Source organism: Epinephelus lanceolatus, chromosome 14, assembly GCF_041903045.1.
Source record: "Epinephelus lanceolatus isolate andai-2023 chromosome 14, ASM4190304v1, whole genome shotgun sequence".
NCBI lineage: Eukaryota > Metazoa > Chordata > Actinopteri > Perciformes > Serranidae > Epinephelus > Epinephelus lanceolatus.
In genome coordinates this window covers 15,575,190-15,593,879 of record NC_135747.1, presented here as the reverse complement: position 1 = coordinate 15,593,879, position 18,690 = coordinate 15,575,190, and the positions used below count along the sequence as shown (strand labels likewise).

The window sequence follows — 18,690 nt, the reverse complement described above, 5'->3', positions numbered from 1 at the left end:
TTAGGCACAAAAACAATTTCAGTTAGGACCACTTTAGCCATAGTAACCTTTATTTCCATTTGCAGTATTATATTTGGCAGTATGTCTCTATTCTGGTGCCTCTCTGCCTTTCCTAGCTCAATGCAGAAAGCCTTAGGTGCCTAGGTGGAAAGCCAGAGGCAGAGAGAGCAAACCACCCAGCCCTTCCGCTCGCCTACATGGAAAACCTGAGATAGAGTGCAAACCTTCCTGCCTTTCCATGCGCATACATGGAAAGCCTGAGGCAGCAGCAAAGACCCCTGAGAAACAGAACAGAGCAGCATCAGTGACAAACAGAAATGACACTGATAAGTCAGATATGAAAAAGGAGGAGGAGCTGGGGTGGAGGCGGGTTGCAAAGCAGCTTAAAGAGGATGCAGCAACAGTAGGCAGGCCAGAGCAGTTTATATAGGGCGCCCTGAATGAGATTTGCCAATTTAAAGGAATCATGTGATCTATCAGCTGACTCCCTTTCATCAGTCAGCTGCTCCTTCAGTTGATTGGGCTGTTTGAGATCAGCTGATGTAGCTGGGATGTGAGCTGAGCTTGACATCGTGTCCTGCCTGAACTAACGCTATGCTCAATTGGTTGGGGTTAGGAAAACGTGTTTTGGGTGAAAATGACAGGTTTGTTTGCTACAACCACAGCTGGACATGTGTTGTTGAAAAATACTGTCAAAAGCCAAAATATGACATCCTGTAAAAGGCAAATAATTGCTCAGAGTCATTGCCACACTAACAAGCTGCAATTTGAATGGAATGAACTTTGTGTTTATGCCAAACGTGTGGCTCTTGGACCTCTTTCGCTGCAGTGTGAATGAAGAAAAAAGGATGATGGGATTTGTTGTGACAGTATTTATCAATTTGCACCACAGACAACATATGCGTTTGCTGGGTTACCCTTGATGTGTTTTGCACTGTCAGACAAAGACGGCCGTGCTCTCATTACTGCAACTTTATGTTAATTTGCATGTCTTTCCTAGTTTCTACAGTTAAGCTAAATGGACAAATCATTACTCTTCTTTCCAGTATAGAAAAATCTGTGTAAATTAAAGTAATAATGATTTCCTATCCTTTGAGCCTTGCCATTGGCATGTTCAGTTTGCTGTATTGTACTCGCTCTAAAAACAGAGTGTAAGACAAAAAAGATCATATAAACATAACAATGTTAGTTACACTGTAAGCCCCCATTAACATTGCAAAGCCAAGACGAATAAACTCAATGATGTGCTTCGATGAACTATGAAACAATTAAGCAGTTTGAAATATTGCTCCCTTAAGCAGAAAGCAGCAGCTTCAAAACAGCGTTCTCATGTCAATGATTGGCCAGGGAACAAAGTGTTAACAACAGATTTCACTGGCACGAAAAGGAATGAAACAGTTTCAGCGAGTTGTCATTCGAAAGCAATTTAGGAAGCAGTAGGATCTCATTATTACATCAATTTAATTCCAATTAGAAGAAATGAATCAAATTATCCCTTTCATAGCATGTGGCAAAATAACTGGATGAGAAGCGAATGTGACTGACGTAGATAACCACATCATATCAGCAAATTGATTTCGCTTATTTCTTTTTTCTGATTTGTGTCTACTTCTTTTGAAAATGAGGACAAAAGGTCAAAAATTAAATTAATAGGGCACAAATTAGTTTTTGGATTTGATTTTTGTTTGAATCGCAAATTAATTTAGCATTTTATGAAATAGCAATTTAATCAACCCTATAATAACCTTAAACTACACATTCTGCAGATATTAACACAATGTGTATCACTATATCATAGACGGTTCTGGTTTAGATTTGAGAACATGTTGAAATTAAGAAGGTAGAATGAGATTCAAGCCTTCAACAAAATGAGCATTATCATGCAACAGGCAGGATCAGTGGGAGAAAAATCCACTTCAGAGAAGTGCTACAGCAGCAGGTGGTTCCCTTCACATGACTGGCAACTGCTTTCATGAGACTGAACATTTGTGTTTTATCTTTTACAAGAGAAGGAAGTGAACTGAGCAATGTGTGTCAGAACAGTGTGATAGCAGCAACATTTAGTACACAGAAGACTAGGCAGTAATTATATTGCAAATTCAGATGTGCTCAAAATGTGCCCAAAATATGAATTAAAAAAAGGGCTATGCTGCAAAAGGCAATCACACACTGCCATCCAAAATGATTATTAGCAAATGTAATCATGATCACAAATAAACTTGACCTATTGCCATTATTATTACTTCTGCTTCATTGTACTGCAGCTCTGCCTGTGTTTTGTGTAAGTGGTGTTGCCGTACCCCAGCAGAAGCTGTTGCTGGACTGCTGTGGGTAGGTACAATTAATGTCAAACACTATACTGTCTCTATTTAATTACTTTAACTCAAGACCTTCTTGCTGTGAGACACCAACCACTCCACCACTTTGATTCGAATTTAACTTCTTTTTTTTTTTTTTGCTCCATATAAATAAATAAAACAGTTTTATTTTTTTTCATTTCAGATGGGTGAACTCTATATCCCCAAAATTTTGGATCTTATATCTGCACCATCTGTAGACTGGAAAGCAGCTGCAAAAAGTTGTTGTTCTCTGCTTCACAGAAATAGAGATTGTGGTCAGCCTTGAATCCATATAAGTATTACGTTTTAAGCTACAATTTGAGGCTGATGCCTCAGAGTTTTCACAGCAAGTTAAAAAAGTTTTCACAGCAGTTAAAAAAAAGGTATCAGCAATTTTGTTCCCTCTCTGACCACAGAGTACTTATACTTTCCACTATTTTTCAGAGGTGGGAAATCACTGTGCTTTTGTCACACATACTTTGATGTTACCAAGTAGCGACTGCCAAATACGGTTCTGTTTCATGCAGCAGAAATCAACCACATCATCATGATGGTGACGACCTGAAAATGAAGTTGCCACTCTCTTTCATAACTTAACTGTATGCGAAATGTACCGAGCATTTTCATGAGGAGTGAAAACCGGATTTTGCACCTATGTGAGCGTAGCTCAACTTGGCTGCCTAGTTACATTTAGTTGCCTCACACTAAGTGTCACTCTAAGCTTCAAATGGCAACATGATTATCTATGTTTCAGGGTGTGTTATATCAAATATGAGCAGAGCAGAGAGTAGAGTTATATTTCAGAATATACAACAATGAGGTTATTAGGAGGATGTATCTTTGAAGCAGCGGTTGTGACAAATGGATCAGCCTCACCACTTACCCTGTTCCTGAACTTCTCCCTTTGCCATGATACTTATCAGGTAGCGACTGAAACAACTGTCTGAACGCATGAAATATGATATGTAATTAAGAACATGTTTGCCTGTTGACCCTTCTGAACTGTGATGTTCCTAAGCTATTCACATATAAAAAAAGAAAATTGTGTTTCTCTCTGGGCTTTAGCTCTGTAGACTGAGAATTACTCAATAAAGGCAGCATCACGGTCATCATAATAGGCTTCTTTTCTTTAGCAGACAGATATTCATTTGCTGCTGAAATTCATTTTAAGACAGGTCCCCATTGTATTCTTGAATTAAAGCAATTGCACATTAAGATAACCGAAATCCTCAGCGTGCTGTGAGCTGAAAGTCAGACCACAGAGAAATGCCATACAAGTCTTTGGTTGGTTTCGGTTATTTTAAATAAAAATCAATCGTCTTTGTTGGAAAGATCCATAAAAACGCTCCATGAGCAGCCATTTTTGCTTTCACTGTTGACAGGGTAGCTGTATTAAGATGAAATTAATATACATACTAAATATTAAAAACAAGACATTGCTCTTAAGCCAGATTTTAAGAGCCAAATAAGAGCATACCTTACAATTATACCCAACTGAACAACGGCTGTGGTTTTCCTACATAGCCTAATATACTGATCTGTTTGAGATCAAGAGTCTAACTGAATCAAGTCCTTTGTGACTGAAGAACTAACCTTGTATTTTTTTTATACATTGATGTCCACCAGTGGTTTGATTACTTTTTTTTTATTTTTTATTTTTTTACTTTTGTTCCTTTCCTCCTCAGTTCATGAATAAAGCAATCATGGGGGTTAAGTGAATGGCCTTGAATTGTGCTTGATTGCAAGCTGCCAGAAAGCGGCAATTTAAATCATCAGGGTTTTTTTGTAAAGCTCCAGGTTTTAATGAAAATGCCCTCTGCATGTGTCTTTTCTTGGTTGCAGGCCAGTGGGGTCAGTGTATCGGGGAGGAGTGTGGTTCTGGCGGGGTTCAGACAAGGACAATATGGTGTGTCCACATGGAGGGCTGGACTACACACCATTCCCACTGCCAGCACATGGACAAGCCAGAAAGCAAGAGGCACTGCTTTAAGGTCTGTGACTGGCACCAGAACCTCTTTGAGTGGGAGGTGTCAGACTGGGGGGGCTGTGTTCTTGTCCCTTTTTTTTCCAACGAGCTCAAGCTGAGGACGGCTGAGTGCATTACAGCACAGCACGGCATCCAGAGGCGCAAAGTCCACTGTGTGCGCACATCAAATCGTACCACAGTCGCCTTGAGGATATGTGAGTTCTTTTCCCAGAAACCACCTGTGGAGCAGGCATGTCTTATCCCCTGCCCCCAGGACTGTGTAGTTTCAGACTTCACCTCCTGGTCAAGTTGCAGCAAAACATGCGGCACTGGCCTGCAGCATCGGACTCGACATGTCCTGGCCACGCCAATGTACGGAGGTGCAAGCTGCCCCAACTTGACTGAAACTAGGACTTGCTCTAGCCCTGTTGACTGCCCTGCTGGTGAGGGTGAGTACCAGTACAGCCTTAAAGTAGGGGCCTGGAGCGAGTGCCGATTACCCCATCACAAGGAAGCCCTGTTAAGTGGAAGGACCACAGTGGACTTCAGCACCGGCTCCAATGAGAACAACACAGTCACATTGCACACACATACTTCTCATCACCACCCCCATCACCACCATCACCACCACCACCATCCTCACGCACACAAGTACCCCATATCATGGGAAGTGGAAGTGGGATACCAGACACGACAAGTCCGCTGCACACGGAGTGATGGCAAGAATGCTATGCTGAGGTAAGCCAATCACAAGTGCCGCAAGTTGCTGCAGTTTTTTTTTTTTTTTTTTAAATACAGCGAGATTAAAAAAACATGAGAAGAATACACAGGAAATAAGCACACAGTGAAAAATAGGGCATTTCTTAAAGTCCAAGAAAAGTTGAAGATTATATTGAAAGCTGGGTGGCTGTGTGAAAAGAGCTGGCTTGTAGTCGGTCTGGTGAACAGACCTATACAGATAACCGGATTCATCTTACATTAATCCCTCTTTCCACTCATGTAGCATGGGAGGTGGGTTGTAACATGTGCGCTGTAGCTGAATGCGGGTGCCTGTCAGGTGAAACTGTCCTAATGGAGTTGATTGTTTTATGGTTCTTCCACACTCATATTGTTTCCTAACATGAGAGGGACATGATCAATGGTCATCTCCCTCGCGTGATCCCAGTGGGCCATTTCCTGCATGCAGAGGTGTATTCAGTGAAACTAAATGGTTTTTATTGATGGTGGTTATTTACTCAATTATAACTGGATTATGTGAGAGCTGGTGTTTCAGCAGCGTATTAGCATGGTGGTGAGGCACTATTATGGTAAATGTCAAGTGCTGCTCTTGAGCAGGTGGTGGTGGTGTTTGAGCAAACCCTGGTATTTGGATTTGATAAGAATGGATTTTACTGCACATGCCTGCACACAAAGGAAACACACACAGACACAGACACACACACACACACACACACACACACACACACACCTACAAAGGCAAACAACATTCCATGTTGTGCTTTCTTTTCAAGGAGCCAGAAAAGCACTGCATTTAAATGATATTAACTTAATACCGTATCATCCACTTGGTGTAAAGTAACACTAGTAGCTAACTGTTGGAATTAATTGTTGACTGACATTCATAAAAGCTGTGGTATCAGAAACCACTAATCGATATTACCCTGTTGGAACAATGCATTTTTATTGTTTAAGTTGCTTTTATGTTTGTAGTCATGGGCAGTGCATTGCAGTTATGCACAGCTAAATAAAAGCTTAGCAGTGGCAGCTTTATTTTACTTTCATGTACAGTGCAGAATTAAGTGTCATGCCTGTTTTGATGTGATGACATTTGTTCGTCCCTTGCCATTTGGATGAAGGGACTTGAAATTGGGTATCTTGTTATGTGTTTGATATTTGCATGTTATTATGCCTGACAAGGCAGGTTCACTGGCTTTATGACTTGAGTGTGAGGGGACCATTTACAGTACAGCGCCTGATTAGCATGGTATTTTCGCTAAGAAGTGGGATTGGAGCTTTTGAATATGGATTTCCCACCTGAGTTCTGCCTCATTCTGCTTTTCTAATTCCAGCCTAATTACAAAGTAAAATTTTTAAATGAGCATTGTACTCACGTCTTAATAACCCACCTAATTAAATTGTCCAAATTAAACAATGGAAATGTAATTGCATGACTAATGCAATTGTTTCACATTTTTGAGTGAGCATATCCGTTCTTTGTACTCTTTTTGTAAAGATTGGCTGTTCGCCTGAGACCTTAGGTCTTATTATGATATATAAGAGCTTTGAATATTGTCGTGTCGAAGTGGAAGCTGCAAAGGTCATTTGTTCATCAGGAAAACAAGGTATCCTCTGGTAGGTTCTACAAGCAGATGGCATTTCTCACAATTGATGTCACTTTTACTTCATAAAATCTGATCTATTTAAGTCCCAACCACACCCTAACATCTGTCATGCTTCGGTCTCCTCCACTGTCTATAGAGCAACTCTTTTCTCAAGCTGTGAAAGGGTTACAAAGATGTCAGGATCTGAAATAAAGTTTCTTTGATGTTTACCAATTGTAGTATTTTCTTCTTCAGCTCCTTCTCTCCTTCTTTAATCTGCAGTCTCTGTACCAAGTACAACTCCCCCCTGACCTTCCAGGCGTGCGTGATGCCCAAAGACTGTCAGACATCGGATTGGTCATCGTGGAGTCCCTGCTCTAAGACCTGCCGGTCCACTGACCTGTCTCCTGGTTACCGCCTTCGGTCACGGATCATGACGCAGATCCCAGTTGGAGGGGGGAAACGATGTCCTGCCCTTGAGGAAAAAGAAGTTTGCAATATCATAGGAGATTTACTTCCAAACTGCCCCAGGTAGCTCTTAACAGTGGTGGTTACTGTTTCATTTCGAGCTCGCAGTCCTCAGAAACACAAGCGTCGCTCATGGGTAATGATGTTTGCAAGGGTGTGGTAGAGACATGTCTGTGCCAATATCCTGTGACTACTGGACTACTATAGAAAAATAGCTACTGCTGTCTGTCAGTGTCCAGTCAATGGCACAAATGCTAAACAGATCTTGTACTCTACAATGAGTCCCAGCTCTTTTACCCAATATTGCTAATAGGATTGGCTTTGCCTTTTCCTGCTAATGTGTGAGAGGCTATAGCTACATCTGAAATATTGGTACTTTATTATCATTAGATTAGTTTTCATAATTTTACAGCTGTTTTTTCTCAAAACATTACAACTGTATGCTCTGTATACTGCACACTCAGGGAGCACAGATATGTAGGACATGTTTTAAATGTGCAGAAAGTTTTGAAATGAGTAGTAATCTTTTTAAAACACATTTGAGCTATTAAAGTCCATGGGTTTGTAAATCAATTAACCTGAATAAATTTATCATTTATTTGAATATGTGCTACATGCAAATTTAAAGAGCTTACTCCTCCAAACATAAGATAAAACAGAGGACTGTAGAGTAAATGCAACCTATGTGTGTGTCGACTAAGCAGGGATAACATTAAATAAGAAATGCTGATCTACAGGAGAATTATTATTTGAAAGCAAAACAGAATGCCTGAGCCTCACTACATTATATTACATTGTACTTTTATATTTTCAATTATAACCTGCTGCCTGAATTTTGTTTTTTCTTTTACATAAATGAAGACATTTTCACCATAAATTGGTGCATACAAAATGACCAGAATGCAGGGAAATTTCCTGGGGTACGGTAACACCACTTGGACAAACCACAACATAATTGGACAGCGATGTGTGGTTGCCTGTCATAGCATAGCATTTTTTTTAACATATATATATTTTTATCAATATATTGAGGTGACATTTTCAGCATATTTGAATATTGAGCGGTGTGTCCACCCCCCAAAAGCCTTTTATGATTACTTAATTGCCCAGACCCCAAGCTTCACATGTGTCCCCTCCAATGTTGAAAAGAAAACGCCCTTGGATGTTTGTGAATAAAATGCCAAAATCTAAAACCAAATTATGATTTTTAATTTAGCTTCTCTGAGCTTTTTCACCTGAGTGATTATGAGAGAAAGTCTAGAGGCTGCAAATATTCATGATTTCACTATTGAATTACTTTGTGCATATTTTCTGGCATTACCTCAATTACCTTGTGACACCTACAATAACCTAATGTACTGTTGGGAGTTCATGACCCCATGGACACGGCATGGATGGCAAACCGTGTTTGACAGAACCTCAATGATTTAGGAGCATTTGAGTTAAGATAGGCTTTGGCTAATATTACATGCAGTAAACAAAGTAGTCAATAGAGAATTATTTTCCCTGCTGCTAGATTTTGTTTTATTTGCTAAATCTACATGGAGTGCCTGAGAGCAGAGGATTTACATGATTAGGGAAAACTCATTACGGAAATTAAGCATTTGATAGATTACTACAGGCTGTTGTTCTGGTAAACTCCTCAAATATTATTGCTTTCTGCACCACTGCATTTTTCATAGTTGAAACCAAACATTTGTTTAGAAGTTTTGAAATCAAAATAATCATGCCTCCCCCCTCCTGACATACTGTGCAAGAGGCTCTTGCCAGACCCTGCTCTTGCTAATTTGTCTTTTGCTTTGTGTGACTTTTCTGAAACAGCTGCCACTGCTGTGTGTATGCTGACACTTTATCCTTTTTCAAATGCATTCATTTATCAATTGTTTCTAAATGGATTGTGTCTGTGTGTCTGAAAAGGCACAAACATGATACAACTGTATACTTCCTAAGACCTGTCAAACAGGGACTCCAGCAGTGAATGCATTTAACTGCTGTTTCCTTGTTCGCATTGCACATGTGTTTGCGTGTCTGTGCGCACTCTGTTAGGTATGTGTGGAGGACCACTGACTGGGGCGAGTGTCGCATCCTCCCCTTACTGAGCCAGCAGGACCGGCGGCTGGCTAACATCAGCAGTCTGTGTGGAAGGGGGATCCAGATCAGGAAGACCTACTGTGTTCAAGTCCCTGATGACTCAGCACCACATCACAGGAAGGAGGGTAAGAAAAAAAAAAGCCTTCATCACAGTTAACCCAGGGCTCGCTGGAAGCACATAGTGACTCAAGAGATGCAGCATAAATAAATTCCAAGTAAACTCAGTGGTGTGTTTTGATATAAGCTGTGAGCATGAATTATTGAAGTGAAAGTTAGTAGCAGAGTATTATGGTGGTTATGCAAGCTGAAGGAAAATCATGAGCATGCTGTGTTGCTGTAGCTATAGCATGTTCAAAGTGAAAGTAGACAAGAAAGGTAATTGTTTCACTTAGACTGTTTTCTTGAGCTACAGGGTTCTGCAGTTAAGGCTTTGAACAGTAGGGACCCACTACTCTGCGTGTGAAATAGCTCATTTTACGTTGTGGTTTTTTTTTTTTTGTTGTTGTTTTTTTGTTGTTGTTTTTTTTCAAAACAGATTTTTCGGTCAGTAATTATTTTTACCTCGGTTTCATTAAAAAGTTTATATTTATTTTATGTTGAGAATCAGCAAACCACAGAGCAGCCTGAAAACAGATTGAAAGCAGTTTTAATGAAGATACCTTCACTTACAATATACAGCGAAACAGTAAAGCTATACTGGATTAAAAGGTGATTACTTGGTATGTAGTTCATTACAGCCTTGTTTTACTCCTGGGCCATCAAAAAAATGCTGCTTGGCCAGTGGCCCTCTGCGTCAGATATGGACCCGCAGTGCAGTGTCTGTATGAGACACACCAGGCTTTCAATCAGCTCCAATGTAAGAGTACCAAAGTCCACTTAGGGTTGGTGGGAGGGGAGGTGGAAGAGTCCAACAAGCACAGGACTTTTACCCTGGAGACCAATGTTCTTGTCCCAAGTGAAAGTAAATGTCAACACTGTATTATTTGTCACATTAGTGAGTCGACTAACATGACTAATGTCAACCATGATCTTTTCTTGAAGTAGAAAGTGGTTTCTGGCACAACTTCACCAATTCACAAGGTGCATGGAGAGTGAGGAAACACTGGAAAATGTCAAAAGAGCTCCCGCAACACTTGTGGTATGAAAAACAACTTTATTGACCAACGTGTTTTGGCTTGTGGCCTTCTTCAGGGTCATCAGGGTCAACCATGATCTTTTCATAACCCTTTACCAAGTAGTGGTGTTGCCTAAACATAACCGCCGACACCGTGTCAAGATACAACACAAAACGCTGCCCCTGATGTCATTATAGAGATGACGAGTAGAGATTAGAGCACGTTGGTCATTATGCCGGTGTGCCACACCTCTTTAAGGGGTGTCAAACATATAGCCCCTGGGGCCAGAAATGGCCCATTGAGGGTCCATTCCAGCCCACTGGATGACCCTCTCCCACTTCATATAGATGCACTTCTGAGGGTTAGGTGATGCCAGGTTTTAGGAGCAAGTTAAACAGTGAGAAGTCAGTTCATATAAAATACTGCTTTAGAGGCTTGTCACCCTGACCAGAATACAGTTCTCTGAAGGAACACTGAATACATATCATGGTCAGAGTAAAATATATTGAAAATTGTGCAAAATATTGTCAATCAACAGCTTCAGTACAAATGAATCTGTATCTGGCTTCAACACTGGTAGAACCCAGTTGCTAATGGACTTCCAAAACTTTAGATTTGTAAATGGCTTGTAAGGCAGGGAATAACTTCACCTGCTTCCTCAAGAGCTTCCACTTTAGGTTTGTGTAGTGATGGCAGGAGTGGAAATGTATGGAAAAAGGCACATGTAGTGGAGCAACTGAATGTGAAAAAACTGAGACGTATTGTTGGCATTGCATTTATTTGTCTTTAAACAATTCAGGCTGTTCATCATCTGTTTTGTGAATGGATGAACGTTTTCAGAAAGAACTTCTTTACACTAAATTAAAGGGGGGAAATGGAGGTTTTACTGGTCTGGCCCACTTGAGATCAAATTGGGCTCCGTGTGACCCAGGAAGTAATATAAATTTGACACCCCTGTCCCCAAAGGAATTATTGGACATTTTGGAAAATACCAAGAGCTGCTTTCATATGGAGAGTTAGGTGAAAAGATATATATATATATATCTCATGTCTGTATGGTAAATATTAAGATAGAGCCAGCAGCAGATTTACTTAGCTTAGCACAAAGACTGGGAAAAGGGGGGAACAGCTTGACTGGCTCTGTTGGGGTTGTGTGCTGGACTATTTCCTGTATTTCCTGGAGCCTTGACATCACCGGGGAGGTTGCCAGGGTACCAGTGAGGACACTAGGAAGTGACTGCAAGACCAAGAAATCTATAGCCATGTTAGTGACCTTGCGAGGCAGTAATGTTCATAACAGAAAATAACTGAACAAGACACTGAGGACTAAATTACTCCCAATTGCATTGCCGCCATCAGTGTGTGGATGAATAAGATGCATGGCTTTGTGAATGGCTTTGTCCTGCTCAGGTTTAAAAGTGCAATATTAAATGCACCACTGATTCCTACTATTATTTTTTCTCAGATCCTTATTTTAAGAATAAGAATAAAACCCTAAAGTAGTGTTTGGTGGAGGATAATTATACACTACAGAGAAGGAAAACTGACATTTTGCCTTTAATACAACAGTAGTGTTTATTTCTTCACATCCTTCATTTCCTTTTTAGATAACAAGCAATTGTCTATTTGGCATCTTTTTGCGAAATGCCCCTCTCTGAGTTCACTGTTAAACATATTTTTAAAAATAACAATGTATATGGCTCATACTATGTCTCGGCCTGGCCATAATTATTGTCTGCTCACCCCTCATTGTTTACATGTTCCAAAACCAGACAAAGCATCTTCATATATTCATCAGGAAGGGGCTCCACAACTGCCTGGTGTGCTTTGGGCACCACCAGAAATGATCTAGCCTTGTCAGAGTTGAGACATGCAATGTGGAAATGTAACTTGAAAACTCTTTCACTGTTGTTCCCCATGAAGAATCACAAAGTGTACTTAAAACTAGACATTATTACAGCCAAAGTTTAAAAGTGGTATTTACTTTAGTGTTCCCAGTCTTACCTCCTCTTCCCATTAATGTTACTGCAGGAAATCTAACTGCCTAAATCACTTTAATGTGGGGGTGGACACAGTGACTTAAACAAAGAGGATTGCATTATATTGTACAAGTATCTGTGTAATTGTGTCTGGCCCCCATTGTAGGAGAAAATGGGCATTTTGCGAAAACAAGTGTAATAGTTTTATGAGGTTGAGAAAGGCTAATACAGACTTGCAAGGCAGTGTATTTTCACATTGGACCAATCAGCTATAGTATAAAAGGGGATGACTCGATTTACTTTGAACATCTAGTGGAACTTGATCATCCCTCCCCATGTGAATTATGCTTATCGGTATGTTTTGCAGTATGTTAGTGCCATGCAGATTCAACAAGCTGTGATAAAATGTAGACAGGTGGCATTAAATAATGACTTATAGTACTTGTAATTAGAGAGATCCACATCTCAGGTTGTAGTTTTTGTCTCAAGGGCCCTGACACATCAAGCTGTCGGTAGGCCGTTGGTCAGTATCAGGCCGTTGGTGTCCCACACCACTGGCACTAGTCGGTCCTTGTCAGCTATTTTTCAGCTGATTCAGCATGTTGAATCAGAGTCGGAGCCAGCAGAGCTCTCGAGTGAGGGAAAACACTCTGATTGGCAGTTCAGCTAACTACAAGACAAGACAAACGTAAGTGAGGAAAGTAAACAAATAACTGAAGTCAAGAAGGACGTGAGAGTCAGACAAATGTGTTATATTATGTAAGATTGTTTGGTTTCAGCCCTTGAGCTCTTTATCAGAAACAGTTTGTAACTGTTGGTGTTACAGCTCACGAGCACATGGTAAATATTATTTGTTCTTTCATCATCGGGTTGTGTTGTAATGTGCTAACTGGCTACATAGCATCTTGAATCAGTCAGTCTTTCAGCTTCCCTTTTTGAATGAATATGGACTCTATGGCATGGAGAGGTATTTCTCCTCATGTAAAACATACATAATAGTTGGCCATCGGCTGTAGTCTTTCCGGTGTGTTCAGGCACAGCTTTTTGGCTGAGACACAGCCAATGTGAGGGGATGTAACAATTAGCCTTCATTACCACTAGTTCTGGGATGTCGCTTTGGTGTGTCTGGGCCTTAAAAGGCAGTGCTGACAGTCTGAGCTCTGTATGAAGATGGTAATTGTGTAGCCAGATTGCTGCTACTGCTTCTTCTCTTTCAATGAATCCCTTGTGGAGCAGGATAAAATTGTAGCTGCTGAGGGTAGACAATTAGCTCAGTGAACTTTGACCTCAGGGTTATGGAATCTTGCAGTATAATAACACCCATTGTATTTAATACATATCATTAAGTGCCATTTACTCTGAGGAGAGGGAACCTCAACACCTTTTGGGTGGAAACTGAAATGTGTCTGTAGCTCCAAGTATCGTACAACAGATGCACCAAAAGTAGGTGGTGAATGTCTGGCCAGGTTTGTGTAATGTTGTTGTTGTTATTATTATTACTATAACAATAATTATTATTATTAGGATTATCAACTGGTTCATGATTTAGAACAAACTTGGTCCACTTTTAGATTATTTTATGTAGGCAACATTCCTTCACAGCTGTTAAAATTTAAGATTTCTACAAGTATTACAAGGAGTAACCCCCATGTTAGACATGGTAAAAAAAAATCTAGGATTTATTTGTAGTACATCTATCTTTAATTGTAAAATAATGAATCGATGATTGTCATTTTGTTGGCTGAATTGATTTAAATCTTGTCTCTAGTGTTATGTCCCAGGGAACCTCCCCCAAACCAAATCAGCTTAACTGCTTTTATTATGTTTTTTGCTGCGCCCAACTATGCACTGACGAAAGCATTTTCTGCTGTGCCTTTATTGTTCTGCACTGGGCTTTGCTCATTTTTAACTTGATGAAAAATAATAAAAAGAAGAGAATAAAGTTTTTTGTATGTAATTAGACCATTACTTTTGGTAAATGTAGTACTATAACTAGAAATGAAACAGCCAGGATCACCAAGGCAACCAGTGTTACTGAGTGTTTGTAAACTCCAAATGGCTGTGCAAAAAAGTGATCCTCTTTTTTTTTACAAATTTCCAATTAAACAAAATGAAACTTTTAGGCTTATAAAATCAATCATTAGAAGAAGAAAAAAAAAGCGAGGAGCATGCATACCAATGATTTCATTTATCTTTTTAATTAAGCACAGTGGGTAGTTTTTAATGACTTTCAACTATAAGCTCCTCTTTTGCAAATCACACTCTTTCCTGCCTAATAAACATAACCATTTATTTAATAATGACAGATTAATTTTGCCTCATCCATATTTTCCTTATAGTGCGTGCTTGATGAGTCCTGTGTGGCTTCATGTCATAGCTGAGGTGTTTTGGCAGTTGCTGTGGGATGCCTCTTTAACTCACCAGATGTGTTCAGAGAAATGCGAGATCAGAGGCGTATTTGGACAGTGAATATGTTAGCTGAAAATAGAATATCAATGAGGGCAGCTCTTTGAACCAATAGATGTGAGGAACAAAGATCAATACGTCAACTGTAATGTTTACCTTGACGTGACCCACGCAGCTCTCCCTAATGCAAACAGATGTGGCTCTATGCCTACAATATGGAAAACAATTTGTTCCTGTTGGATCACAAGCAGGAAGATCTCCGCACATTTATGAATGTGGTTAAGCAAGCATCTCATTTTAACAAAGGAGATCAAACACCATGTAAATTACTTTTGGTAAGAAGACAAAATGCACGATGGACATTTAGTGAATTTCTCTTTGGGCTCTCATTTAAATGGAAATTTGCCACTCAATGATGTGCGGAGGGGCATCAAAATGGAATATTAGATTGAATAAATCCCCGTGTTGTGGAAAGGCAAAAAATACCCTCTCATTCTGTGTGAGAGACTAATGTCAGAGCCCATTACAGGTTGCTGAGCTTTCTGTGATCTACAAATGATACCAGCCATGCTTAGCTGTGAATTGGTTATACCGTGTCTTGCCTTAATATCTCCCTGTTCAGCTCCTGTTTACTCCCTTAGCTGGCCGCTGCCCTCTATTTAATATTCTCCTGAGCCAGACATGAGACGAGTAGAGCAATTTTCCTTCTGTTCTTTCCTTTTACCTCCTTTATTTTCTTTCTCCACAAAAGCTTTGCTAAAATCTCCCCTGCTTCTCACAACAGAGTAAAACATTTGAAACCGTAGCCTTTAGTACTAAGTATACTCCTGTCTTCACAAGCAGAATTAAATCAAATCTGTGCTTTCCAATCTGATGACAGTGACGCTTCTTCATCTTCTTCAATCTCTTCACAATATCTAGCACATTCCTCTGCTTGCATTTCAATTCCAAACATATTACTTAACTAGCAATGGCACACACAGACACAGACACACACACACTCAACTGCTGCCTGTGTGTGTGTGTGTCTAAGCTTGACTAAAGCCCGTTATATCCTTGCCTGTGTTCCTTTTGTTTGTTCAGCGTCCAGACCTGTGAATGCCAGGCTGTGCGCTGGTGAAGAGCCCCCCTTGGCCGTCCAGCACTGCTCCATCCCTTGCCAGCACCACTGCCTGCTCTCCGGATGGTCACCGTGGGGCGCCTGCCTACATGACAACTGCAAAGAACCACAGGGGAAGAAAGGTATGATGGAGTAAATTGGATATGAGAGTGAACAAGCTTTGTCTTTTCAAAGAATTACAGATCAACGTTATGTCCTTGTAGACAGTAATCATTGTGTCATACCGTATACAACATATTTCAAGACCAAAAAATGATTATACTGTTGTAGATATTGATGAGTTTTGCACTTGCCACCTCCTAGCAGAAAATCTGGTTAGATTATGAAGCTGTAAGACATTTGCAGACCATTGCTAGCACTAGTTATAATTAGCCAGTCCATGTGCAAATTGGATAGCTGCTGTAACAAGATGTAACAATCCTTTAAAAAAGTAGATGAGGGTATTATTTTCAATGCCAAAGAAATGTTCCAAGATGTATCATCCTTCCAACTGTCTTCAGTAGCAGAATACTGTTCTGTCAGAATCATGTTTGACAGATGGACGGACAGAGGGATGGACACAGGCCATTCAAAGGACAATACGGACGGCTAGCTAACAAGCTCTGAATTGAAATAGATAATTGCACAGATGGGCCAGTGGTGAATTCATAAGCACTCAGTCAAAAAACAATTAACTGCTGAGCTCTGTTGCAGACACTGTGGCCATGTAGTACATTTACAATCAGCTGTTCACAGCAATTGTTGCCTAAGAGCTGAGCACCTTCAATATGGTCAACGAGGGGTTTTACACTAACTTTGTTTAATGTATTCAATTTAGCATTTTAATGTCTAAGCAATAGATCGTGTCGTGCTGCGGCGACATTGAAACTGAAAGAGGGAGAGAGAGACTGACAGTGAAAAAGAGCGTTTTTGTCGGTGCAGGAGAGAGAGGCAGTATATGTTTGAATTGTAAATTGTTTGTTGATAAGCGGCTGGCTGCTGGAAGACAGTACGTGTATGAACCACAGCAGACGAAAGACAGAGAGAGAGAGCACACCTGTAGCTCTCAGTCCCTAGGCGGGTGAAAGGAGTTACAGCACATAAGATGCTTCTTGTCTGTGTGTGTGTCTATGTGTGTGTGTGTGTGTGTGTGTGTGTGCGTGTGTGTGCATGTGTGTGCGCAAGGAGGCGTACTCAAGTATGCAGCGCGCTCGTGCTGTCTGAGTGTTCTTGTCTTTTTTCACAGGTGAACGCGTGTCATATCTGACTGCTTTAGAGAGGCTACACATTGTGTGTGTGAAGCATAGTGTGTGTTTCTGTCAGTGGAGGAGCTGTTAGTGTGTTAGCGATGTGCTAAAAGGGCAGCGTGACCTCGTCCCTGCCATGAGTAAATGTGCATGAAAGCCCCCCGGGGAGCGACTGAAGTGTGGATTGTTCAGGTCAGTGCCCACACTCTCCAACACTGGATCTCTATGGGATGAGCCAGCTCCTCTCACAGACAGTGTCATTAATATATTTCAAGGAGTGGAAAACACAGCATCTGCTGTTTCGCACAGGGCTCTCTTGTGGCACGCTTTCTTTCGATGACATTCATAAAGATCCACAGCCCACAGCGGGTAGAGTATGAAACCAATGGAAAATCACTTGCAGTGAGCCCTGTTGCCTGTGAAGCAATGAACACTTATTGAGGAGTAGGGCATTGTTATGATCCAAGTCGTTCGCCCATGGTCCTTGAGCTGCAGAGAATTTCTTGCTCCTATTGAATGTACACTTTGCCTTTATATTTCACAACATCAGAATAAACTGTGATCCGTCTCTAACAGAAAGGCCCACTGGATCTGTGCTCAGGTAGAGGAGCCAACCAGCCAAGATGCTTGTGCCGCCCCAGCTTTGCTCTCCGGAAAATTACAAATTTAAATTGCCTCGCAGTAGCTTTATGTGCTTTTCACATTTTTTATGTTATCTTGTCCTATCACATTTTGCAGCTATGTGAGAAAATGAATTGAACACGGGAGGTTAGTGGATAGAATTTTAGTAATGCCTCTACTAGAAGTGCCCTAGCTGGAGGGAGGGGCTTTTCTGAACAACAGTGTGCTGAAAATCACTGGATGGCCCTTGTTTCCCTGAAATAAACCTGGTAGTATGACCAAGAAACCTTTCAATTATTAATATCCATGGGGCATGCCCACGTCAAATTGTTTTTTGTGGTCTGGTTGTGAGTAGCAGTAAGTGCTCTGGGCAATACTGCAATCGATCCACAGTCTTTTTGCTCTTGGAGAGCACCGCCCGGATCAGGCTCCTGAACTGGTGCCTCACACCAGTAGATGGTCGAGGGATGTAATTTGTATAGTGGGTATCCTGGGGTTAGAAAGTTCCACCTGTAAAAGGGAAGGAATGTGAGACCTTTCTGCCAGGCGTCAGAGCTGTGGTAAAATGAGCATGACTCAAAAGGAAAAGCTGCTGCTGCTCAAGTGTCGTCGTCATTCACTGAGGGAGGTGTCGGGGACTAGAAAAAGACATTTTATCCTACTATTTTTCATCCACAAGAACATTTTTCTTTGTCATCGGGGAATTTAGAGAGCTGAATAGATGAAAGTCTGTAGATGAGAACATGAGGTGTCCGCTTCTCATGAAGAAAATTTATGTTTTATAAAAAATATCCAGTTTTGAGAGGATCAGTGTTTTAGAGTCGGGAATATGAATTACAATATGGGCCAATTTGGTAATTGATTAAGTAATTAACCCTAATGATAATGATTGTGTCAAAATGTTGATCATGTTATCGGACAATTGCTAATCACATATTCAAACCACATTTAGAGCCATTTTCACATCATGTTATATCCCCTTGTACATGTCACTGCCACAGAACATTATTTTTCACACATTCTCACCTGCTGCCTCCC

The 18,690-nt window shown here is 40.7% G+C and overlaps 1 protein-coding gene across 1 annotated transcript in view; it reads left to right on the top strand.

Moving 5' to 3' along the window:
- thsd7ba (thrombospondin, type I, domain containing 7Ba) overlaps window positions 1–18,690 on the top strand; it is a 243,155-nt gene that overhangs the window by 107,407 nt on the left and 117,058 nt on the right. The window contains exons 4-7 of the mRNA XM_078174396.1: window positions 4,182–5,043; window positions 6,909–7,157; window positions 9,141–9,310; window positions 15,769–15,927. Of these exons, the coding sequence (XP_078030522.1) occupies window positions 4,182–5,043; window positions 6,909–7,157; window positions 9,141–9,310; window positions 15,769–15,927 (1,440 nt within the window). The remainder of the gene's footprint in view (window positions 1–4,181; window positions 5,044–6,908; window positions 7,158–9,140; window positions 9,311–15,768; window positions 15,928–18,690) is intronic.